Genomic DNA, 26,055 nt, shown 5'->3' with positions numbered 1-26,055 from the left:
ACCTGTTCATACACATGCCATACTGTAACCTGCTCATACACATGCCCATACTGTAACCTGTTCATACACATGCCATACTGTAACCTGCTCATATACATGCCCATACTGTAACCTGTTCATACACATGCCCATACTGTAACCTGTTCATACACATGCCATACTGTAACCTGCTCATATACATGCCCATACTGTAACCTGTTCATACACATGCCCATACTGTAACCTGCTCATATACATGCCCATACTGTAACCTGCTCATATACATGTCATACTGTAACCTGTTCATACACATGCCCATACTGTAACCTGTTCATACACATGCCCATACTGTAACCTGTTCATATACATGCCCATACTGTAACCTGCTCATACACATGCCATACTGTAACCTGTTCATATACATGTCATACTGTAACCTGTTCATACACATGCCCATACTGTAACCTGTTCATACACATGCCCATACTGTAACCTGTTCATATACATGTCATACTGTAACCTGTTCATACACATGCCCATACTGTAACCTGTTCATACACATGCCCATACTGTAACCTGTTCATACACATGCCCATACTGTAACCTGTTCATACACATGCCATACTGTAACCTGCTCATACACATGCCCATACTGTAACCTGTTCATACACATGCCATACTGTAACCTGTTCATATACATGCCATACTGTAACCTGTTCATATACATGCCATACTGTAACCTGCTCATACACATGCCCATACTGTAACCTGTTCATACACATGCCCATACTGTAACCTGTTCATACACATGCCCATACTGTAACCTGCTCATACACATGCCCATACTGTAACCTGCTCATACACATGCCATACTGTAACCTGCTCATATACATGCCATACTGTAACCTGCTCATATACATGCCATACTGTAACCTGCTCATATACATGCCATACTGTAACCTGTTCATATACATGTCATACTGTAACCTGCTCATACACATGCCCATACTGTAACCTGTTCATACACATGCCATACTGTAACCTGTTCATATACATGTCATACTGTAACCTGCTCATACACATGCCCATACTGTAACCTGTTCATACACATGCCATACTGTAACCTGCTCATACACATGCCCATACTGTAACCTGTTCATACACATGCCATACTGTAACCTGCTCATATACATGCCCATACTGTAACCTGTTCATACACATGCCCATACTGTAACCTGTTCATACACATGCCATACTGTAACCTGCTCATATACATGCCCATACTGTAACCTGTTCATACACATGCCCATACTGTAACCTGCTCATATACATGCCCATACTGTAACCTGTTCATACACATGCCCATACTGTAACCTGCTCATATACATGCCCATACTGTAACCTGTTCATACACATGCCCATACTGTAACCTGTTCATACACATGCCATACTGTAACCTGCTCATATACATGCCCATACTGTAACCTGTTCATACACATGCCCATACTGTAACCTGCTCATATACATGCCATACTGTAACCTGTTCATACACATGCCCATACTGTAACCTGTTCATACACATGCCCATACTGTAACCTGTTCATATACATGCCCATACTGTAACCTGTTCATACACATGCCATACTGTAACCTGCTCATACACATGCCCATACTGTAACCTGCTCATACACATGCCCATACTGTAACCTGCTCATACACATGCTCATACTGTAACCTGCTCATACACATGCCCATACTGTAACCTGCTCATATACATGCCATACTGTAACCTGCTCATACACATGCCCATACTGTAACCTGCTCATATACATGCCCATACTGTAACCTGCTCATATACATGCCCATACTGTAACCTGCTCATATACATGCCCATACTGTAACCTGCTCATATACATGCCATACTGTAACCTGCTCATACACATGCCCATACTGTAACCTGCTCATATACATGCCCATACTGTAACCTGTTCATACACATGTCATACTGTAACCTGCTCATACACATGCCCATACTGTAACCTGCTCATACACATGCCCATACTGTAACCTGCTCATATACATGTCATACTGTAACCTGCTCATACACATGCCATACTGTAACCTGCTCATACACATGCCCATACTGTAACCTGCTCATATACATGCCCATACTGTAACCTGTTCATATACATGCCATACTGTAACCTGCTCATATACATGCCATACTGTAACCTGCTCATATACATGCCATACTGTAACCTGCTCATACACATGCTCATACTGTAACCTGCTCATACACATGCCCATACTGTAACCTGCTCATACACATGCCCATACTGTAACCTGTTCATACACATGCCCATACTGTAACCTGTTCATATACATGCCATACTGTAACCTGCTCATATACATGCCATACTGTAACCTGCTCATATACATGCCATACTGTAACCTGCTCATACACATGCCCATACTGTAACCTGCTCATACACATGCCCATACTGTAACCTGTTCATATACATGCCATACTGTAACCTGCTCATATACATGCCATACTGTAACCTGCTCATACACATGCCATACTGTAACCTGCTCATATACATGCCATACTGTAACCTGCTCATACACATGCCATACTGTAACCTGCTCATATACATGCCCATACTGTAACCTGCTCATATACATGCCCATACTGTAACCTGCTCATACACATGCTCATACTGTAACCTGTTCATACACATGCCATACTGTAACCTGCTCATATACATGCCATACTGTAACCTGCTCATACACATGCTCATACTGTAACCTGCTCATACACATGCCATACTGTAACCTGCTCATATACATGCCATACTGTAACCTGCTCATACACATGCCATACTGTAACCTGCTCATATACATGCCCATACTGTAACCTGCTCATATACATGCCCATACTGTAACCTGCTCATACACATGCTCATACTGTAACCTGTTCATACACATGCCATACTGTAACCTGCTCATATACATGCCATACTGTAACCTGCTCATACACATGCCCATACTGTAACCTGCTCATATACATGCCCATACTGTAACCTGCTCATATACATGCCCATACTGTAACCTGCTCATACACATGCCCATACTGTAACCTGCTCATATACATGCCCATACTGTAACCTGCTCATATACATGCCATACTGTAACCTGCTCATACACATGCCATACTGTAACCTGCTCATATACATGCCCATACTGTAACCTGCTCATATACATGCCCATACTGTAACCTGCTCATATACATGCCCATACTGTAACCTGCTCATATACATGCCCATACTGTAACCTGCTCATACACATGCCCATACTGTAACCTGCTCATACACATGCCCATACTGTAACCTGCTCATATACATGCCATACTGTAACCTGCTCATATACATGCCCATACTGTAACCTGCTCATACACATGCCCATACTGTAACCTGCTCATATAAATGCCCATACTGTAACCTGCTCATACACATGCCATACTGTAACCTGCTCATATACATGCCATACTGTAACCTGCTCATATACATGCCCATACTGTAACCTGCTCATACACATGCCATACTGTAACCTGCTCATATAAATGCCCATACTGTAACCTGCTCATACACATGCCCATACTGTAACCTGCTCATACACATGCCCATACTGTAACCTGTTCATATACATGCCCATACTGTAACCTGCTCATATACATGCCCATACTGTAACCTGCTCATATACATGCCCATACTGTAACCTGCTCATATACATGCCCATACTGTAACCTGTTCATATACATGCCCATACTGTAACCTGCTCATATACATGCCCATACTGTAACCTGCTCATATACATGCCCATACTGTAACCTGCTCATACACATGTCATACTGTAACCTGCTCATATACATGCCCATACTGTAACTTGCTCATACACATGCCCATACTGTAACCTGCTCATACACATGCCCATACTGTAACCTGTTCATATACATGCCCATACTGTAACCTGCTCATATACATGCCCATACTGTAACCTGCTCATACACATGTCATACTGTAACCTGCTCATATACATGCCCATACTGTAACCTGCTCATACACATGTCATAATGTAACCTGCTCATATACATGCCCATACTGTAACCTGCTCATATACATGCCATACTGTAACCTGCTCATATACATGCCCATACTGTAACCTGCTCATATACATGCCATACTGTAACCTGCTCATACACATGCCCATACTGTAACCTGCTCATATACATGCCCATACTGTAACCTGCTCATACACATGCCCATACTGTAACCTGCTCATACACATGCCCATACTGTAACCTGCTCATATACATGCCATACTGTAACCTGCTCATATACATGCCATACTGTAACCTGCTCATATACATGCCCATACTGTAACCTGCTCATATACATGCCATACTGTAACCTGCTCATATACATGCCATACTGTAACCTGCTCATACACATGCCCATACTGTAACCTGCTCATACACATGCCCATACTGTATGTAACCTGCTCATATACATGCCCATACTGTAACCTGCTCATATACATGCCATACTGTAACCTGCTCATACACATGCCCATACTGTAACCTGCTCATATACATGCCATACTGTAACCTGTTCATATACATGCCATACTGTAACCTGCTCATACACATGCCCATACTGTAACCTGCTCATATACATGCCATACTGTAACCTGCTCATACACATGCCCATACTGTAACCTGTTCATACACATGTCATACTGTAACCTGCTCATACACATGCCCATACTGTAACCTGTTCATATACATGCCATACTGTAACCTGCTCATACACATGCCCATACTGTAACCTGCTCATATACATGCCCATACTGTAACCTGTTCATACACATGTCATACTGTAACCTGCTCATATACATGCCCATACTGTAACCTGTTCATACACATGTCATACTGTAACCTGCTCATATACATGCCATACTGTAACCTGCTCATATACATGCCATACTGTAACCTGCTCATATACATGCCATACTGTAACCTGCTCATACACATGCCCATACTGTAACCTGCTCATATACATGCCCATACTGTAACCTGCTCAGTCAAAGATATGGAAGAATAGGACTGAAAGTTTTCCTTTGTTGTCCTCATGGGGAAATTCATCCTCTGCATTTGACCCATCCTCTACTAGGAACCTTCCTACAACTAGGAGCAAGGGGCCAGCCGCAGTGCAACACCCGGGCGGGAACCAACTCCAGTTCTTTTTGCCAGTGCCTTGGTCAGGGACACTGACAGGAGTATTAACCCTAACATACATGTCTGTGATGGTGGGAGGAAACCAGAGCACGAGGAGGAAACCCACACGAATACGGGGAGAACATGCAAACTCCACACAGAAAGGACCTGGGACGGACCAGGGTTTGAACCCGGGACCTTCATGCTGTGAGGCAACAGTGCTAACCACTGACCCACCGTGCCGTCCCAAATGATTTGAATGTCAAAGTGTAGAGTAATGTGTAGACAGGTGCTATTTGCCTGCTGGCATTATACTGATGTACCAGTCACATTTCCTGACAGCTTCATGGCCACAGACTGAGTGACAGAATGATGGACATCCATGCAAGGCCACTGAAGGCTCCATGGCCCATGACTGACTCCATCTGCACATCTGATTCCATCTGACAGGGTGGTAATCACAGAGGAGGCAGTGTTTTAGAGTGATAGTGGACGTTAAAGAGCAGTGTGAGCCTGGAGGAATCTCGGATCTATACCAAGTCAGTCGCTGCTGCTCACACACAAGCCAGACTCCGACTACAGAGAGGGAGGTAATGACTCAGGGAAACGCTGCACACTCCCCTACGTGTCGGGCCGCCACACATCTTAATGATGACAAATAGAACTGCATTTCACCAGAATGCCACAAGGAGAGCGGTCACAGGCAAGTGTTCACGCCCTATGGCACTTGGATGGCAATGGATCAATATGGCAATATGGCATTGGATCAATAAGCCATTTTATTTGAACTGATACCATGTTTGAGTCAATCCTTCAATGAATTACACAATTCAATCTGCCCACGATATTAGACCCAAAGTTTATGATAATGGTTAGTACAGACAGACCCAGGCACAGCTATCAGCACTATGGGACAGCAGTTCATTTAAGGGGAATGGAAGGAGGAGGTGCACAATATTCTCACAGCACTGGATTTCTGTGTCCCCTCTCAACTGCTGCAGCAGCACAGCTGTCTTAACAGCACCCCCGCCCTCCCCCTGTTTCCCTGCAGGGGGAGGTGGAGGTGGTGGTGGTGAGGGGGAGGGGGTGGAGTCAGCATTGTGATTCTGTAAGCCAGCTGTCCTGTCGGGCTTCTCTCCACTGGCACTCTACCACCTCTGCTCTCATCTCCATTGAACAGAGGGCCACAAATAACACGTATTGCTGTGCCCCGTTATCCAAGATACAAGCAGACTATCAAAACTGTAATGCATGCGGCCATTTTAGAACAGAGCTCTGATGTGCTGTCTTATTATGCCTATTTTTGTGTGAGCATGAAGTTGATCAGTCTCACTTCACTTGATGGGTGGTCTGGGGCGGGGGGGGGGGGGGGGGGGTATGGGTACAGGGGCGCACCTTTGCAAGCTCAGTCACACTTTCATGCCACCTTTTCTATTTATAATCAGCCCAGTTTGGTGTCTATTCTTGAGCCACTCCCTAATAGTTAGTGAGAAAATGAGTCTTCGTTTCGGGAACAGTGTCTCTTGGCTCCTGGCAGTGTGATGACGATGACACAAAAGGCTCCTCTGTGTCACTTCTTGGCTGTGATGCAGCAGAGTGGAGCACACCACTGGAGTCAGACTCTCCTCCGCCCTCATCTGGTTTGGGGCGTGCCGCACTGCTTCCTCATGTTATCTCATTTAAGAGGAACCTGGGAAAGGGATGTGGGTTATGGAACTTATGCAAAGGGTTTTTCACTATCACGTGTAGGTGGGAAGAGTGACCTACAACCCTGCAGAGCGTGGCCTGCCCCTGAGCATCAACTGCACAGTATGCATATCTCATAGATGGCAGTGAACCTAGGCACACACAAAAGAATGAACAGTCATCATAAACACCGTCATCAATAAACAGTGATCCAGTAGTGCATCTAAAACAGAAATGTAGTCAGCTAGTTATGATGATTTGAACAGTGTTGTTGCTCTTATTGCATGCTTCCCACACAGGTGAGAGTTATTTCTACTAATAGCACCATCTGTTGGCAGAAAATGCCCTCATTCTGTCTTGGTGCATGCAGCATGCACTCCATATGTTCAGTAATGAATGTTTATGCTCAGCGGAATCTAACAAGTCATAAATGTGTTATGTGTGCATATGATCACAGATTACAGAGACACCAGCCCTTCACTGTGGGCTGTCCTCATTTGGTGTGACACTCCCTGCTTTCCCCTGTAGTGCTAGCCTAATTAGCCAACCACAAGAAGACTATAACCACACGATTTCAATTATTTTTTAGTTAACATTAATCGAGGAGAGAACACCAGAGACCACAAATTAGGATTATAAATGATTTGAACATTAGAGCTCTGGATGGAGGGGGGGGGGGGGAGGATGTTGATACACTGTAGTGGAGCCCCCCTCCACCCCCTCTGCTCCTGTCCCCATCACACTGGGGGATGGAGACTCAATACCAGCTCTGAGTCCAATTAATTAGGCTGAACATATCCTGGTCAGGGCCAAATGAGAATTGACCAGGGAGCCCTGCTACTCTGATTCTTGCAGTCCAGTTGCATGAGGCAGAAGTGAGAGGGCAGAGGATGGCCACTGGGAGTAATTATCTTAAATGATCTGCTGCGGTTATTTATAGCATCTGCTGCGGTTATTTATAGTATTTGCAACAAACTGCAATTAATCTCGCTGTGGGATTGCTACACCCTCCTGCCTTTCCTGCTTGTGATAGGCCATATCATCAACCAAGGCCCAGAGGGGTGAGTGACTGTTTAAACTATGATTCAACCTAAACACACCTATGTCTGTTTCCCCCCACACACACATCACAAACATTACACAATATGCAATGAAATAAATATAGGCTACTCAGGTTCTGCTGAATCGATTTTTTGGGGTAGGAAGGGACATGTTTGCACATGTGTGTGTTCACACAACATTGATATCAGCTCAGATGTCGTAGAGGCATTTTAGTGGTTAATCAAATACTCCATAGACAAAGCTCAAGCATCATACTTTATGACATATGACATAAGAAATTCTCCATAATCCAATTTTTTGCCAACATAAAGTTTATGTTGGCATAAAATTGGATTATGGAGAATGTATTATTCCGGTTCGCTCTCTAAATAACTAATCTAATAATAAACTTATGTTCTTAACCACAACATATGCTAAATTCAGGAGTACTGGAGTCTGAATGCACCATGCCATCACAGATGACCTTGGATTTCAGCCAGGCAGGTTAGCTTGGCCCGCTCTTGAATCCGTATGATCACACGAGTGTTTGAAGGAAAACACTCCACATCATAAATTCATTTAGATTTCCCACTGTATTCTTCTAGTGATTTGAGTATTTAATGGGACCTTCAGTGTTGACCCCACCCCTCCCCATCAACCTCAGCATGAACATTTTCATTTGGTTTGAGCGCTGGAGGCCGCCCTGCCCAATGCACGACTACAGCTCCACTATGTAAACACAGAGCAGCATGAAAGGCTGTGAGGGGCCCTGCATGCCTGTGGGAGTATGGGGCGTGCTTCATGGTTTATGCTTGAAAAAGGGCCGTAATCTTCCAGCTAATCTGGGGCTTGGAGTGGAATTCCCCTCGCATGGAGGGCAAAACCTTCAGGAGACCTGGCGCATGCTACATCAGCTTCAGTATTGAAAACTATAAGTACAAATAAATATATGGGCTGTGGAGATTTTGATCACACTTTATTTTCCCTCTGCTTCCCATGCAGTAAGCTTTCATGGCTGTAACAACAGTCTTCACCTCAAATGTTAATATTGCACTTTGTTCTGACATAACTAGCTATGCCTTCACATTACAGTAGCATTGCATTTCTCTACAGATAATTTGTACAATGGGGTCAAATCAATGGGTCAAATACACATTTGTTCCATTTGTTTTTATGGATTTTGAACAGCTGTTGCCCTCTAGTGTTACAAAAAGGGACTGTCTGATGTTATTTCTGTGCCAGTAAAAAAGTGAGATCTGTGAAAGTGACAATCTGGCAGTGACTTATGGCAGGCAGTGGGGGCTGATTCTGGAGGCAGGTTTTGGCAGATGACATGACTTGAACAGTTCCCATCTACCACCTCACTGTGTGTATCATACTAATTTAATAAACCACTGTATGTGTAATCATGCACAATAGAATAAGCAGGGCAGTACTCAAGAGCAGAAGCTGCAGCACAGTTAAACTTATTTTCATGTTCATTGCTTCTTCTTGCAGAACAATGGGCCGTGAGGGCCAGACTTTCACACATGCTGAACCAACACTATGTGCTCAACCATCCACATGAACCCCTAGTCTGAAGCCAAAAGTTTGACATCTGGTCATTTGGTTAAAAAAAAGAAGCGGAAATGGCCATTGCAGATCCAGTGGATAGGGACTTTTATGTGTTTCAAAAACAATTCTCCTCTGAAAACAGGGTGTCACAGTAAATTAAAATCATAGTGAGATTATTACTACTTAGGGCTATCCCCGACTCAGAATTCTGTCAGTTGAATCGGATTTGGCTGTTCAATACGAATATTCGACTATTCTTTTCTTTTTAGTAAGACTATCTGGCAATCAGAAAATCCATTGGCATGAGCTTGTTATTAGTTTAATTGGGACTTGGTTTTTGCGGTCTTAATAGGCTGATAATTATACCAAAATAAGACTAAATATCACGATCTATTGGGAGAAACCAAGCAATACTATGTAAAATCAGACATTCAGCACCCCCGTATAGCCGGAATGGAATGATCCTTGTTTCATAACAACATTTTGCGACTATGAGATTGGCAGTCGAATCAGGCTCCTTCAAACAAATCGACTATTTGTCACCCCTATTACCACTATAATACGGTGGTGTTCTGGCGGCGTGACGTGTGATGGGAGTATCTACCTACAGTATGTAGCCAATACACAAAAAATATATTTCTATGGGGGAACGATAACACTGTAACACACATCCGCCGGAACATGTGCCAGATCTGGGGCGGGTCTAAGACAGGAAGACCGAGAAGCCAGTAATGGAAACCAGACTCAGAGCCTTGTGACGCGAGGTTGATGAACACCATTCTCCCCAGCAGAACACTGTTCAATCCCCCTTGTCTCTGTTGTTTGTGAGCCATCTGTTGTTTGTTTCAATCATTCTGTTCTAGTAAAGATGATAAACATGGACAGCCTGCTATGTAAAGTACACTACCTTCATAACCATACACTTCAACAGACCAAGGATCTAACCTTGGTGCATATGGAATAATTTTCACAATGATTAAAAAAGAAAAATGTTTACTCACATCAAGGATCAGGATAATTACAGTGTTTGGTGATATATTTGAGAATAGTTCTCTTTTCAAACAAGAATGTTAAAAAGAATACAGAAATTGAAGTATATATATAATATATATAAAATATTTGGAACTGATCATCAGAAGCAGTCTTATTTCCTGGTGGTATTGAGGTGGAACATGAATAACTTGTGCATGCACTCATGAGCACACTGACAACACAGAATCTCAGACTTTTCGTCGGATGTGAAGTATGTGGATGTCTGGACTGCTGAACTCTGGGTCTTGCTTGTCTAAAGGAACCTCCTCAGTGTTGAAGCTTTGTTGTAGCAACTGAAAGGAGAACACAGAAGGCCACTGTAATTGATGGCAAGAGAAGCCTTGTAATGACACACTACAAATGGAAGACAGAGTCGAGTCCTCACCTCAAAAAATTGCCTTTCCACTTTTGGGTTGGTGCCTTCAGTGCGTTGCTCATAGCAGCAAATAATGCAGGTCTCTGGTCCAGCAAGCCACTTCAAGCTTTCCACCAACGGCACAATAGACTGTATAAGAGGATAGATGATTGATAAGTCATCATAACATATTGTGATCAACAAATGTCCAAATGCTGTTTGTGCTGTTTTATCAGGATTGTGATGAGGCAAGGACCATGTTCAGATTGAAAAGTGTAATCAGAGAAATGAGCACAACAACACCTGTTCATAATAGATGCAGTCTGCCATAAGGACATAATGTGGAGGTGGCAGGAAGTCTGACACATCTTCACCCCTTTTAAAAGACAAATCAACATTTAGCATTTTGGAAATATCATATAAATTTGGTTATATTGATCTCAAGCACATTTAAATGTAACATAACATATAAACATACAAACCATTTCAGTACCTTGGCAGCTATGGATCCAGCACTGATGAGAGCCTGGTTTTCTTGGATATTCACTTTCAGGAGAGTCTGCAAATCCTCCAGGTCTGTTACTGTAACCTGAGCTCTATGGGATTTAAGAGACCGTCATGACATGTTTGTATCTTGAGGAAGCTTTGGGATATGGATATAAATGGTTCCTGTTGTTGTATAGTGGTTGTATTAAAGTGATGACAAAATAAACCAACTAAAACACTATATATAGCATAGTAAAAGATGTAAAAGTAAAAGATGCTATCTTCCACTGAACAAAAGTGTTACAGATGATCAACTTAAACATTGGGGAATTCATGCAAACATCTTTGACGACGTGTAAACAAAAGTAACAAGGGTGTTTGTTCAAACCCAGCCATCTTCTCACCCTAGCGTCGCTGCCATAAGACCAACAACTCCTGTCCCAGCTCCTAACTCCAAAACCGCTCTGTCAGCCCAGGCGTTCACTCCCGAGGCAGGCTCACAAAACGCTTTCGTTTCTAGATATTTCGCAAGTACGATGGCTGCGTCCCAAACCACACAGCCGACATCTCCCTTGTAGCATTGCTTCATTTTCAAAATACTACCATCGTTTTTCTCAATTTCTCTAACAAAGTAGCAACTAGTCTCTTCTGCTTCAGCCGCCATGTTGGCTTCTTCTTCTTCTTTGCGTTTTTTTGGCAGATTGCAATCCAACTATTAAGGAGCATACCACCACCTACTGTACCGGAGTATGCAATACAGGATAAATGTTTTCTTTCAATAATTCAATAAAAGAAAGAAAAAAAAAAAAGTCCGGTGGTTTCCCCCCACAGTTCCTCTTTGATACAGGTTTGCATGCCATGGGTCTTTGTTTTTGGACAGGTTAATAACATGAAATGAATGAATGAATGAAAGAATATTTTGATTTTTAGATATGATTATGTCCAGAATTCCATGATCTGTATTGTACGCGGATATAAGAGTAAACTATCATAACACTCATTCTCCCTGGTACCCACTTCTTTTAATACATCCATGGGTACCCCCTCTAACGTGCATTGTTCTTATGGCGCGAAGTTGTAAGGTGCTTGGAACGCGCACAGAGTGGCTCGCGCACTACTTTTTACTCTGCTTGCTAGTAGGGCCAAAGTTGTCTGCGAAGTTTGTTGGTAAGCTAAGGTCGGGCAGCTTTAGCGCCGTTTGTAGAGGCCTCTTTTTGTTATCGCTGCCAGCACAGGTTAAGTGATTTCAAACTGTGGTAATCTAGCTAACGGTTAGCTTTGTTCGTCGTCTGCTTGTTAGCAATGCTAGGGTCTGAAATATTTCGTAGCAGCACAGAGGAGGTGACGACGGGCAGCTCCTCTGGCTCTGGTGGACAACGCTGGCTTGTGTCAACGCCTTTGGACAGAAGCGGACCAAACGCAACTACTTCACACGACGCCGGGTCAACGCCAACATCCTCACGTTCATCCTCTCATAATTTAGATGAGGCCAGTACGAGCTCTAACCATGGCCCATCACTTCCCCGAATGGTTGCAGGTGATGTTAAAGTTAATTGATAGCTAGCGTTAACCGCTAGCTCCAGTTTAAGCTAGCTAATGCTGTGTGTGTGTGTGTGTGTGTGTGTGTGTGTGTGTGTGTGTGTGTGTGTGTGTATGACCAGTGGGGTCATACCACTGTACTGTAACTCTGGGTGCTGCATTTAGTGATACTGACCTCCTCCTTGTGTTAATATAGGTCAGCTCAACCAAAGCTCCAGGTTGGGCAGGACAAGTTCATCAGTCCTTCCATCTACTTCTGGCAGCTCCTCCTTCCGCGGCTTTGGAGGAACACCTAGACACAGGAGGACCCCAGGCTTTGCCGGGGCCGCAGGTGTTCGGACACCACTGAGCGAACGCCCAGGTACTCCTCAACTCTGTTTCTTTCAAGTAGCTGTCACAGACTAGTAGCCTAGTCTGAGTCTCTCATTCTCATTTCTCTATTTCTGCAGTGACATGTTGCTCCTCTACCAGCTCAACCTCGGATGCCTCTGTGATTATGGCAGTGGTCGAAGGCCGCGGGTTGGCCAGGGGAGAGATTGGCATGGCCAGTATCAACTTGAAATGTCCAGAGCTTGTTATCTTTCAGTTTGCAGACACAGGGACGTATGCCAAGGTAACACACATGCTGAAAAGACTAATAACAGTCGTTACACTCTCAGGAGACACTGTGAAAGAGAAGGCAAAACTCATTTCTCAAACATCCTCTACACTTTTCAAGGTCATCACCAAGCTTCACATCTTGGCGCCACTGGAAATACTGATGCTAGACACAGCCAGCGAGAAGGGGAAAGGGTCCAAGCTGTTCAACCTCATCACAGAGAACTTTGAGGTATCTTACCAATGCCCAATGGCTGTAACCATTAAGGAAGTCACTCCAACAAAGATGTTGTTTTTCCTTTTTCTTTTAGTGTAATGTGGTATTTGTTTGCACATTTTCCCTTGTATGTCAGGCAGTAGCTTTCACTGCAATCCAACGGAAGTACTTTAATGAGACGAAAGGCCTGGAGTACATTCAGCAGCTGTGTGCTCCAGAATTTGCCACTGTCATCATGGAAGTGCAAGCTAAGTATGCCATTGAGTACAGAAAGTATAGTATAGTAATAGTAACACACATAATTAATATGATGTAGGCTTATTGAAAAGGTACCCCTGAGGCAATATACCTAACCTGTTTTGATCAATTGTCATGATTTGTTCAGGTATTATGGCCTAGCAGCGACAGCTGCTCTTCTGAAGTACTTAGAGTTCATCCAGAACTCTATCTATGCTCCCAAGTCTCTCAAAGTGAGCTTTAAAGGGAGCGAGCAGACTGCCATGATTGACTCAGCATCTGCCACTAATTTGGAATTGGTGGTCAATAACAGGGACCACAGGTAAGAGGGCCACCTGCACAACTTTGAATCATCTTTATATATAGTGCTGCTTGTGTATGTAGATATGTGTTGTGTATGTGTCTTTGCTTGTGTGTGTACAGGAGCGAGGATACTCTCTTAGGGGTACTAAACTACACAAAGACCCCTGGTGGGGGCCGCAGGTTGCGCTCCAACATCCTGGAGCCCCTGCTTGATGTGGATACCATCAACATGCGCCTGGACACCATACAGGAGCTGCTACACGATGAGAAGCTTTTCTTTGGCCTGCAGAATGGTCAGGAGCAAGAGCTAATTGTTTTTTATGACACTGAATGTTATGTGTACTGATGATTGACACAGTATATAAATGTGTTATTTTACTCCCCAGCTATAGGTCCTTTCCTTGATACAGACCAACTGCTCTCTGTTCTTGTCCAAATCCCAAAGCAGGAAACAGTATGTACACAACATATTCAACTTATTACATTATTATTATTATTGGTGTTGTTGTTGTTATTGTTATTATGTAGAGCCTTGAAATAATTGCTATGGGAGTTCTTTAGATCAAGTTAAGTGCTTGGATGTCTGAAATAAATGTAGGCTTCCGAAGGTTCTGTAGATGATAGTAGTAAATTATTCTTAAAATGTGAAATTCACATACTGGTGATTTAAGAATTCCATTTACATTTTTTTATTTTTTATTTTTTTGATTTGATCTTTATTTATCTCGAACAGTCAAAGACAAAGAAAACGTAGCAGTTACATTATGATATAGTTCGAGAAGGGGCAGAAAGAAGCCATAGCTTATCTTGTTCGGCCCCCTCTTTACATTATCCAACTTAAAAATATGAACAATCCCAGCAGTTTACAGTACAGATAAAATCAAAGCGTATAAGAAATTCACATGAAAAATTTGCATTGTAAATAAAACAGTAAATGAGATTAAATTTAAGCATTTGGATGTGTTGAAATGAAAATATTAGTCATGCAAAAGAAAAAGTATTGCATTATATATTAGTATTGCATTTACGAGTAATTGTGTTCTAAATTAGTCATCTTTTGTTCATATTTTTCCTGTTTGCTTAACTAAGTCTGCAGCTAAAGAAGATAAAGATAAATGAGATGCAGTGTTCTTATTAATTATATCATTTCGTAGAAACTTTTTTGAAATTTTGTAGATTTATTCTGCATCTCTATTTCTTTGTGCCTCCTTTCCTCTCAAGCAATGTAACTCTTTATCTGCAGGTTCAGGTTGCTGAATCAAAGATCACACATGTCATTCAGCTGAAGCACACGCTGGATCTGGTGCCACCGTTAAGGGTATGTGTCTGTTTGTATGCAACACATGAGTTAAAATCATCCCTGTTGTTTACATTTTAGAGCCATTGACGGAAATAGGAAAATGTGTAACGTTTTTGCTCTACAAAAAACAAAGTACAGATATTAAAATGTATGCCTGAGGTTTTCCATGCTTTTTGTACTAATGAACAGATGGCGTTGAAGAACTGCAACACTGCTCTGCTCAAGGCATACAACACATCACTGGAAGACGACAGGTACGTATTGCACTGTGCGCCTATGCCAAATTAACTACTCTCCTTTTTGGACTTAAACTGACCATGTACTGTCTAGAGATTGTTTCAGATTATTTAGACTCCATCTACTGTATCTGACTGCATCTGCCCATAGGTTTGACCTCATCTTGGAACAGATCAAGACAGTGATTAACGATGACACCACCTACCTGAAGGGGAACCTGAACATGCGCACCCAGAAGTGTTACGCCGTGCGGCCCAACATCAACCAGTTCCTCGACCTCTCCCGCAGAGCTTACACTGAGCTAGTGGATGACATTGCAGGTGTTTATGCTGGCTGTTTAGTCAATATCTGTGGCTTACAGTGTTTCTATAGAGAGAGTGGGTTTTCAAAGTCTCAGACTATGGGCCTCCCTTCAGACAAAGCTTGGAAAAAGGTGCCTCCCCTTAGTTTACTTGTTCATTTCGCTAAATTCTTGGATGCCTGTGGGATCATGATTATGCTATTTGATGAATACTCAACAATTGAGCCAAAATAGCCTGATATTGCTGTTTGACACTTCAGTCTACACCAAATACATAAAAAAAATATGTCTGAAGGCATTTACCGTAATTTCCGCACTATAAGCCGCACCGGAGTATAAGCTGCAGCAGCAAAATTGCCTGTTTGTTACATATATAAGCCGCACCGGACTATAAGCCGCAGGTGTTTTAATGTTTTTTTTTTTTTTTTTTTTTAATTGTGTTTTAATGTTTAATTACCATATGTAAGGGTTCATGCACAGAGGGGATTGTCGGGAAAGAGATGGCTGTTTGAGGAAGCTCCCATTTATTAACATTTCAACAAAACAACATAACACAACACCACCTGTGTTTTTTTTTACAGTGCACACAGTGTCCGCGGTGTGGTGAAAAGAGGGCAAGAGAGGAAATTAAAACAGAAGTGGATTTATAGTTAGAAAGAGTGCTAAAGAAGAGAGAATTCTGTTTTTTTTTGTTTTTTTTTCCCCCCCCGAAAAAATCCATAGATAAGCCGCACCGTTATATAAGCCGCAGGGCCAAAAAACGGGGAAAAAGCCGCGGCTTATAGTCCGAAATTTACGGTATTTGTTTCTGCCTCTGAGAAAGTGGGAAAAACACAACAATTCTCCAAAGTCTCTGAACTATCTCTTTAACCAAATCACACAAATTTAGGCTATTCTATGTTATTTGATAACTAATGTAATAAGTATTGTAATATTTCTTCACTTCCATTCACTGAGCCTCCCCTGAAACTGTTTGGAGCCCTCCTGGGGAGGCCCGCCTCCCACTTTGAAAACCTCTGCTATAGAGTGTACATACCACAAGTCTTAAATTAATCCTGTTGTGATGAACAGGGCTGGTCGACCAGATGGGGGAGAAGTATGGCTTGCTACTGCGCACAAGCTTCAGCACAGCTCGAGGTTTCTTTATTCAGGTGAAGCTTGAAGGAGCCTTTCCTGATGGGAAACTCCCCTCAGAGTTCATTAAGGTATGGCCCAGTAAAGAGGATAGATACAACACTAGGAGCCAGTAGACTTCTTAAGTCATTATAAGTCAGCACTACTTTTAAGTGAAGGAACCTATTTCAAATCTTTGACTGTACTACTACTTACACTGTCTCTTTGTGCTGTTTTGCTTCTTTATTATCTTTCAAGTTTAAACTATGCTAACTTCTGAAGTGAATAAACAAAACATCTGGGTTCAACATCTGCCACCTCAGGTAACCAAGCAGAAGAACAACTACAGCTTCACCACTGCTGACATGATGAAGATGAATGACCGCTGTGACGAGGCCCTGAAGGAGATCTTCCACATGTCCTATGTGTGAGGAGTTTATGATCATGTTGCTTACAATCATGCACAGTATTACAGTGACTGTAATATCCAGGAATTAAACATTGCTTTTGTACATATCATGTTCTATGTAAAAACAACCCTTCCTCTCAATCCATCTTCCTGTTTAGTTTGTTCTACTTTTTGTCCACTAGAGGGTGCTATTTGTTCATTAGCGTCTGTACTGGCCATCCAGCCTCTAACCCAGGGATACTCAACTTGCTTTGCCTGGGGCCACTTTTGTAAAATGACAGGAGGCCAGGGGCCAGTTAATAAACACAGATTAATATAAATTTTTCTATAGCGGATTATAGGTTTTAGGGCGTGTCAGTCGGAGTTTAGTCTGACAATTGTGTGCACTCAGGATAGTTAGGTTAACTTAAGTTAGTTAAGTACATAAGTGCCTGGGTGGTGAGCAGAAGGCGGTATTTGACAATGTAGCTGGAGCTCAGTCAAACTTTATTTCACATTAGTTTTCATTGTGAATTAGAAAATGGTCGGGGGGCCACTCTGCACCCTTTCGCGGGCCACATCTGGCCCCCGGGCCGCAAGTTGAGTATCACTGCTCTAACCTCTAACCTGTCAACCTACAGGGTGATATGTAAACTGCTCAACACTGTTCATGAGCATATCCACTGCCTCTACAAGCTCTCTGATGCTGTGTCAATGCTGGACATGATGCTGTCACTCGCCAATGCCTGCACCGTCTCAGACTATGGTATGTGTGATACAGACTATGGTGTGTGTGATACAGACTATGGTGTGTGTGATACAGACTATGGTGTGTGTGATATGCTGTGTTTTCTTCTCACGCTCAAGTCCATCAAACTGTCAAATTCATGTTGAAGTGGTCTGACCTGTTGTCTAAGGGAGTGCTGTACGCATATAAGGCAGCAGGCACCCAGGAACGCTCCACACGTGCATGACAGCCAGAAACTGTCCTACTGGGCTGGCAGCTCTGCCGGCCTCAGTTCTTTTTGTGTGGGTAGTGGGGCAGCACCAGTCCTGTCGTCCACGTGGGTGGTGGTGAGCACTGGTCCTCAGCTGTCTGAAAGCATCTCTCCATTCACACGTGCTGACTGACTGCCCCCCCTCTATCTCAGCCAGCTTGTACTCACATTACCCTTGTTACATAAGTGTGCGCTGTATTTAACAAGACACATCTCTCCACCAGAGGAACTAGCTGGCTGTATCCACTGCATACCTCTCAGAGAGCATTGTTTGAGTTTTGCAAAACTTCTTTCCGTTTAGCAAGGTGTCATTACGTTATAACAACACAGTACACATAATTATATAAGAATTTAATGGATGAAATATATACAATATTGGTTAGCATTGAGTTACCATTTACTGCCTTATAATATTACATGGGTGTGATGAATTATGTAATATTGCCACATTTTATTTAGCTATTGCTATAGCTATTGCTTTTTGAGCATTCCATGGAAATGCATGAGACAGTTATTATATAAACAAAATACATTGCTGAAAATTGTTTTTGTGTCCGCCAGTGCGTCCAGACTTCACAGACACGCTGGCCATCAAGCAGGGCCGTCACCCCATTCTGGAGCGCATCCCTGGACAGCAGCCTGTGTCCAACGACAGCTGTATCGCCGAGGGCAGCAACTTTGTCATCATCACTGGACCGAACATGAGCGGCAAATCCACCTACCTCAAACAGGTGGCACTGTGCCAGATCATGGCTCAGATAGGTTAGCAGAAAGGTTTAAGCATCATTTTGAATTTTGAAATGCCATCGTCTTAACTCCATTTTTGAACAGGCACCTGTATTCTTATTGCAGGCTCTTTTGTCCCAGCTGAGTATGCCTCGTTTCGTGTGGCTGATCAGATTTTCACCAGAATCGGCGTGGATGATGATTTTGAAACCAACTCTTCTACCTTCATGGTGGAAATGAAGGAGGTATGGTGTGTCTCACTTGGGCTGCTTTTTACCAGTGTTTTACTTTATGGGGAAAAGAATCGTTAACTTCATATTTGTACCCCTAAGGTCTCATATATAATCCACAATGTAAGCGACAGATCCCTCATCATCATAGACGAGTTGGGACGCGGCACCAGTGCTGAGGAGGGCATTGGCATCTGTCACTCGGTTTGCGAGTCCCTCCTAAGCCGCAAGGTATGCATCAACACAGGCCTGCATCGCCACTCCTTCCTCCAAAAATAAAACTTGATTAATGAGATTCATACTATCTATATTAATCATCAAACTCTCCACTCATTTTGGGTACACCTCTTTGGTCAACAGTTAAAACAATTAAAATAAATATTGGAATTGAAACAGTTTGTCTTTAAGGTCTGTGTCATTTCTCTGCTCTTGTCAGGCATTCACTCTGTTTGCCACACACTTCCTTGAGCTCTGCCAGCTAGAGACTCTTTATCCCAATGTGCAAAACCAGCACATGGAGGTTCAGCACACACGTAGTGGTGACACCGGCGCTGAGAGTGTGCTCTATACCTACCTGCTGATTCGAGGATGCTCTGAAGAAAGACACTATGGTACAAAATCAGTGAAATCCACTTAACACCCTGTTGAAATGAGTCATGCCACTGGTTGATAATCTTATTTGTGCCCTTCTAGGTTTGAGAGCGGCAGAACTGACTGCAATGCCTTCAAGCGTAATCCAAGAGGCAAAGACCATCGCCTCCAATGTCAGCCAGCAGCTTTTGGTATGCTTTATGCGTTCCAGTCATAGTTAAGCATTGCAAGTGCAGTCCAATTATATAGGAGTGTTAAGTAGGCATTAAATAGGAATTTAGAGTCCAAGTTAAATAGGCATGAAATAGGCAAGTGGTGTGCGATCATCTGCGATGTAGTTAACAAGAGTAAATAGGGTAAAAAGTTCTGGTAGAAGTTAGCAGCTATAATACTTTAATGTAATGAGTGTAGTCCAGCTGCTGTTGCTTTAAAGCCTAGTTCCTCATTGCGCGGCTCGCGAGACGCTGGCGGCTCTCGAAGCTTTAGTTGGCGGCTCTAAGAAATTGCAAGATTTTTTCCCCCCTGCTCTCCCCAAAATTTCAATAAACCTTTATGGCATATTATTACAATACAACAATACTGGTGTTGACAGTAATAGAAGGTGCCAAATCATTCAAAACAATAAGCATTTTGCTTTTAGGAGTATTGTGCCAGCGTGCAGCGCTGTTCCAAAACGTGTCAACGTGTGTCGTTGCCTGGGAAACGCACATCCCATAATACAACTGTTTGCATCGCATCCCATAATAGTATGATGATACTTGGGATGCCATTGCGAACATAGATGTGAACAGGTTAGCTAAAACTTCAGCGTCGCCAACGACGGCCCCCACCGTTGCGGTCAGGGTATGTTTCGAAATCCCTCCAGGCCTGAAACATTTTCTAGGGGAAACTGGTATATGTGTGTGTGTGTGTGTGTGTGTGTGTGTGTGTGTGTGTGTGTGTGTGTGTGTGTGTGTGTGTGGAAAACAATAAAACAAAAAAATGGTAGGCAGATGTGCTTGGTTGGGGTGGCTTTTGGTGTTTTGCGGTAAAAGTCTCTCTCCTATTGACTTTGTCCTGCCAGTGCGGCTCTCATCGAATAAATAGTGAGGATCACTGCTTTAAAGTGATGCTTGATTTGAGGGGGGGGGGGGCTCATTGTTGGGGCAACATTTACATTTCAGCTCCTGCTCTTATCAAGGAATAAGCAAATGCAACAGTAGGACAAATTTAAATTTCTACTTTGCCAAAATGACAAGAAACCAATATCAGGCAGTGTAAGAGTCAAAGCCCTGCCCCTGATGAAAGCCATCAGATATGTGTGTCCCTTGAGTGATCACATCTGATATCTGACAAGTGCTGGATTATTTAAGAAATGAGACCCAGAGTGTATTTCTTTTCCTCCACTGTTCTAGGCTAACCATCACAGCGATCCAGAAACGCAAAGGCAGAGAGCTGTGTACCGCCTGGCCCACCGCCTCCTGCAGACTGCCAGGAGCTCCAGACTGGACCCTGACAGCCTGCGAAACTATCTGAAGGAAATGAGGAAGCAGTATGAGAATGAGCTGCAGGCCGCAGGACAGCCAGAGTCCATGGAGACAGAGGAGACTGGCACAGACTGGGAGGGACAATGAAATGTCTGTGACTGAACAATGCAAAACCAGAATATGATGATTATTATGGTTGCATTGATAGATGAGCTTATTTTCTTTTACCTTTTCATACCCTTAGAAACTAGAAATACCTCCTCACGGTTGTATGCCTCCGTCAGCAAGTCAGCAGTCTACATCCATATCTGTCCAGAGTCAGACTCATACAAGCACAAATACCTTGAAGCCCACAGCACAGTGGTGTGGTCATTCAGCCCTATGGCATTTTAGGCACCTCAACAATACGGCTAATAGTTTTCAAAATGGAAAATGGTCCTACCCCAAAACCACCAACATCCCCCCAACCAATCCCCTTACCCATCCCTCGAACCCTGACTCTCTATGGCCTTCCTATCCCTAGCTATGGTACCTTTCCCCTAGCCCCACCCCTTTCCCTCACCATGGTCCTTCTGACCACCCAGAGCCCCTTATCCACTCCCTCTACCCACCCCTCAAACTCTGACTCTCTATGACCTACCTATCCCTAGCTACGGCCCCTTTCCCCCAGCCCTGCCTCCTTCCTTGACCCCCCACACCACCACACACATCCCCCTAGCCCACACACATCCCCCTAGCCACTCCCTAGCCACCCTTCGAACCCCGACCCTAATGTAATGACATTCCTATCCCTAGCTATGGGCCCTTTTCCCTAACCCCGCCCCTTTCCCTCACCAAGCCCCTTCCCACCTCCCACACCCCTTCAATAAATGTTAGAAGTATACTGTAAAATATAACAAAACCTACATGTATATAACCTTTTTAAGTTGCTCTCTATAGTAATATTATATAAGTGATACCCGAGGAGGTTACAATAATCAAAGCATAAGATTACCACAGACACACTATAGTCCCCGTAGGAATATTTTAGTGATTTTCATTCGGGCAGTAAATGTGTCTCCTCCTCTCTGTCTCCTCATGTGTTATGGACCCAGGGAAGACCACTCCCCTCTTTGCTTTGTCGCTCGTATGCTCGTACGATTTGCCCATGAAGGATGATTTGAAAAGGAGGGGTTTGCGGCGTTACCGAATGTTAAGGCTCCATTCGGCCTGTCCCGATTTGCAAAACATGCGCTCCCTGGCAGCCAGTGACCCGCCCCCGCGAAACCGAAACGGCAGATAGACGCAGAAAGCCTGGCTGACTGTGTAGCTGGCTACTGGCTAGGACTGAGCTCGAGCTGGAACTGGCTGTCCTGGGAAGTCAAGGGGCCCGCTGAAGTCAACGCGGAACAACGCCATTTCAACATTTCAGCGCTGTCCAAGGGAACTGCCCAGTACAACCACAGGTATCCTATTAGCAGCTGCTTTCACATAATACTCTATTTATTTCTTGCAATATAAGAATATCCATTCATTCGCCTTGGTGTAACGTTAGCTAAGCTGCTCATCCAGGCCTGGGAACGGCCCTCAAGACTTGAAGGGAAAATGGGACGCCAGAGTAGGTCAGAGATTTCAGGAGAGAGGGAGGCTGGGTCACTAACGTTAGCCAGGCGAGGCCCATGGGGGCTGGTGCCTGGTGCCCACGCCTCCCAACTGGCGTTGTGTTTGTGATTGAGAAAGAAACGTGGCGTTATTTGATCCTGTTGTATATCCTCTAGACTTTTGTCGTGGAATAACGTTACTTTGTATCTTGTGTAATAATTGGATCACCCAGCATAGCAACTTGTAGCTAACGTTACGTTACCTAGCTCAGTCACAGCAGCAGCCAGTGCTCAATTGAGCCGAACTTGAGCAGTGATCAGCCTGTCTCATGGGTTCATATCTGCCTGGTGCTGGTGGTTATATAGCACTACATGAGCTTTGACTGTCAAAATTGGCTATATTCTGCCGGTTATGGTCGTGGAGTCAGTCAATCCAAAACGGAGTGAGCCTGGCCGTAGACATGTGTGCCACTCCTTGCGTTTTCAAGGTTCATTTGACTCCCAACAGTTAACGTTACATATTTGACTAAGCTTGCTAACGCTAACTAACCGTTAAGGCGGTGCTGCTTTTCGTATGTTTGCTGGCTGTCTAGCGTTACTCAGAGATTGATCTTGCTACAAGACTAACGTTACCTGTCAGCCGGTATCTTGGGTAACTTGTCTCCACAAGGCCCACGATTAGACATGACATGGCATGCTGGAACATTCAGTACTCAGCCTCACTGAACTGGCCTACATGGCCAGCAAGTGGCTTGATGGACAAAACCCGAAATAGGTTCTGTATCCCAGAGATATCTAAATATGAATATTATTTTATAAAACTACATTTGCGATTAAGGTGGTGACTAAAGTGTGGAGGAGGAGCTCGTCCTGCTGACTCAGGTGAACTAACTTGATGAAGTGATATGGCAAAATGCAACCTTCAACTTTTCTGGTCATCACCTGGAACCCCTCCAAGGCCATGTGGAAGTCTCTCTAGGCCCCACTTTTGTGTAACTTTGTGTAGAGGCTGCTTAGATATTCCTGAGTTAGTCTGTGTCCTGGCTGGGTGTCAGTACTACACTTCCTGTTGGCATCTTTGACTCATTAACATTTCTCTCTTAGGAGTATACTATCTACAGATAAGCTCTTATCTAGCTCCTCTTGGATTTACTTTTCAACATGGACGCTGACCTTCAAGTTCCTGTTTATTTCGTTATCACAGCCTAACCAGGAAGAACAGTCCATTTCACAGGAATATCACCTGTGTTTAATATTGTTTATGCCTTATTCTTTATTCTGGCACTTGCTGTTCAGTTTGAAATAGTTAGCAGTGTACAGATGGAGAATTATCAACGTGTTACCCCTACAGCAGCTTATATACATATACAGTTCCGCTTCCATCTGTCCTACCTAGTCCACGGTTTAGGTTTACTGATTCACAGTGTGTACAACATTTTTTTTTTACTATATTATTATTTTTGTCAATTGGAAGCTGTTCAGTTGTTTTTGCTGGGGATTGAGTTTTAATGATTTAATGATGTCAGTGTGGCTTTTGTAGCTTTTATTTTCTTACGTAAGTGAAGAATTGTGCTGCTTTCATTTCAGAGGTATGGCAGACAGTGGTGGTAGGTCGGTGTCTTTTAGCCTACATCTGATCACCCAATGACTCGGAGAGGTGCATTGCGGGATACAAAACTCACTCATCCTTGATGCACGGCCAGCTCTTGTCTACACTGTTATCTATCCTATCACTGTCTTGGTTACGTTCATTTACACGTTGTAATTTGTAGTAGAATAGTAGTAAGCTAAAGAGAAACGGCTTCTGTGTTTTGTGGGACCACAGGTGTGTTGCTCAGTGAATTGGTGTTATCCTAAAGAGGTAGACTATGTGGAGAGTGCTGTGTGACCTGCTTTTCCAAGTCCTGTCTACTCTGCTTTTTGGGACTGATAGTTATCAGGAGTTCCCTCCATGTCTGTCCCTGCCAAAGCAGGAGCTCTGTCCAGCCAAGTGGCTAGATTCCGGGGAGCCAATGGCCCGAGAGGGCTTTGTCCTCCATGCTCATTTTGATGCTGGGACATTGCTCTGCTGAACAAGGAAATTCAGGCACCTTCCACTCAGAGGCATGGGGTGAGAACAATTACACAGGCTTCAAGCTTTACACTACTTGCTCCACCCATCCTGTATACGCCAAGAAGCCGTCCTAACTGTTGTTACTTTACAGCTTCAATTGTTCTGACCAGGGAGTTCGCTGTTACCAATTGTGCTTCTGTCTAACACCTTGTTTCCCAATGTACTACCCAATACCCATGCCGTGTATGTATACGCATAGTTTATTTGTTATTGTATTATAAAGACACCTGCAAAGTACCCCAGCTAGTTTATGTCCAGGTCTTGGTCTAATAATATCTCCCATCCTCATATGACCTGTTTTGGTCTTTGTGTAACGGCGTTGTGTAGGTGGTACTTGCAGTAACCCATGTTAAGGGCTTGTCCAGGGGTGGGTACGAACCGCCGACCCTCGGCTTGGGAGTCCGACATGTTAACCGCAACGCCAAGAGAGCTAGCTCCCTTGACGGAGCTGATTAACATGCCTTTATACCTGGGGAGTGAGTTTAACCAATCCACTCGCTACCACTCGGGACTCACAAGGAATCCGCGCTGATTCAACTCGGTTACATTTGCATGCTACTCATTATCATTAAAGTGTTGTTTCATTACTGACATTTGACTGCCCCAATGTGGATGACACAGACACACCCTCTACTGAGGTCAGATAGATAAGATTACTTTATACTACACAGGCAAGAAGTGAATAGAATTTAACAAGAAAAATGTTACTAC

At 43.6% G+C, this 26,055-nt stretch overlaps 3 protein-coding genes across 6 annotated transcripts in view; 2 read left to right on the top strand and 1 right to left on the bottom strand.

The window, feature by feature from the left end:
• Nucleotides 1-10,511: 10,511 nt before the first annotated feature.
• vcpkmt (valosin containing protein lysine (K) methyltransferase) lies at nt 10,512-12,072 on the bottom strand (the record flags this gene model as incomplete). The annotated part of the gene is made up of 5 exons (XM_083632850.1): nt 10,512-10,860; nt 10,953-11,072; nt 11,226-11,298; nt 11,405-11,518; nt 11,813-12,072. The coding sequence occupies 5 exons, from the start codon at nt 12,070-12,072 to the stop codon at nt 10,756-10,758; spliced, it is 672 nt and encodes a 223-aa protein (XP_083488976.1). The 3' UTR covers nt 10,512-10,755.
• Nucleotides 12,073-13,202: 1,130 nt separating this feature from the next.
• Nucleotides 13,203-21,798, top strand: msh4 (mutS homolog 4; the record flags this gene model as incomplete). The annotated part of the gene is made up of 19 exons (XM_083632973.1): nt 13,203-13,308; nt 13,397-13,560; nt 13,666-13,776; nt 13,898-14,013; nt 14,147-14,320; nt 14,422-14,594; nt 14,688-14,755; nt 15,545-15,619; nt 15,791-15,855; nt 15,989-16,158; nt 17,211-17,344; nt 17,576-17,679; nt 18,282-18,406; nt 19,200-19,400; nt 19,491-19,609; nt 19,697-19,825; nt 20,031-20,205; nt 20,288-20,376; nt 21,580-21,798. The coding sequence occupies exons 2-19, from the start codon at nt 13,444-13,446 to the stop codon at nt 21,796-21,798; spliced, it is 2,364 nt and encodes a 787-aa protein (XP_083489099.1). The 5' UTR covers nt 13,203-13,308; nt 13,397-13,443.
• A 1,176-nt stretch (nt 21,799-22,974) lies between these two features.
• Nucleotides 22,975-26,055, top strand: part of ktn1 (kinectin 1) — a 42,555-nt gene continuing 39,474 nt past the window's right edge. For all 4 annotated transcript variants that reach the window (XM_083632739.1, XM_083632741.1, XM_083632740.1 and 1 more), the window contains exon 1: nt 22,975-23,096. The gene's annotated coding sequence lies outside the window, so the exon portion shown is untranslated. The remainder of the gene's footprint in view (nt 23,097-26,055) is intronic.

The sequence above is a fragment of the Poromitra crassiceps genome (assembly GCF_964638095.1).
Source record: "Poromitra crassiceps genome assembly, chromosome: 3".
NCBI lineage: Eukaryota > Metazoa > Chordata > Actinopteri > Beryciformes > Melamphaidae > Poromitra > Poromitra crassiceps.
Note: the sequence above shows the minus strand (reverse complement) of the source record. Positions and strands in the feature narration are given on the sequence as shown.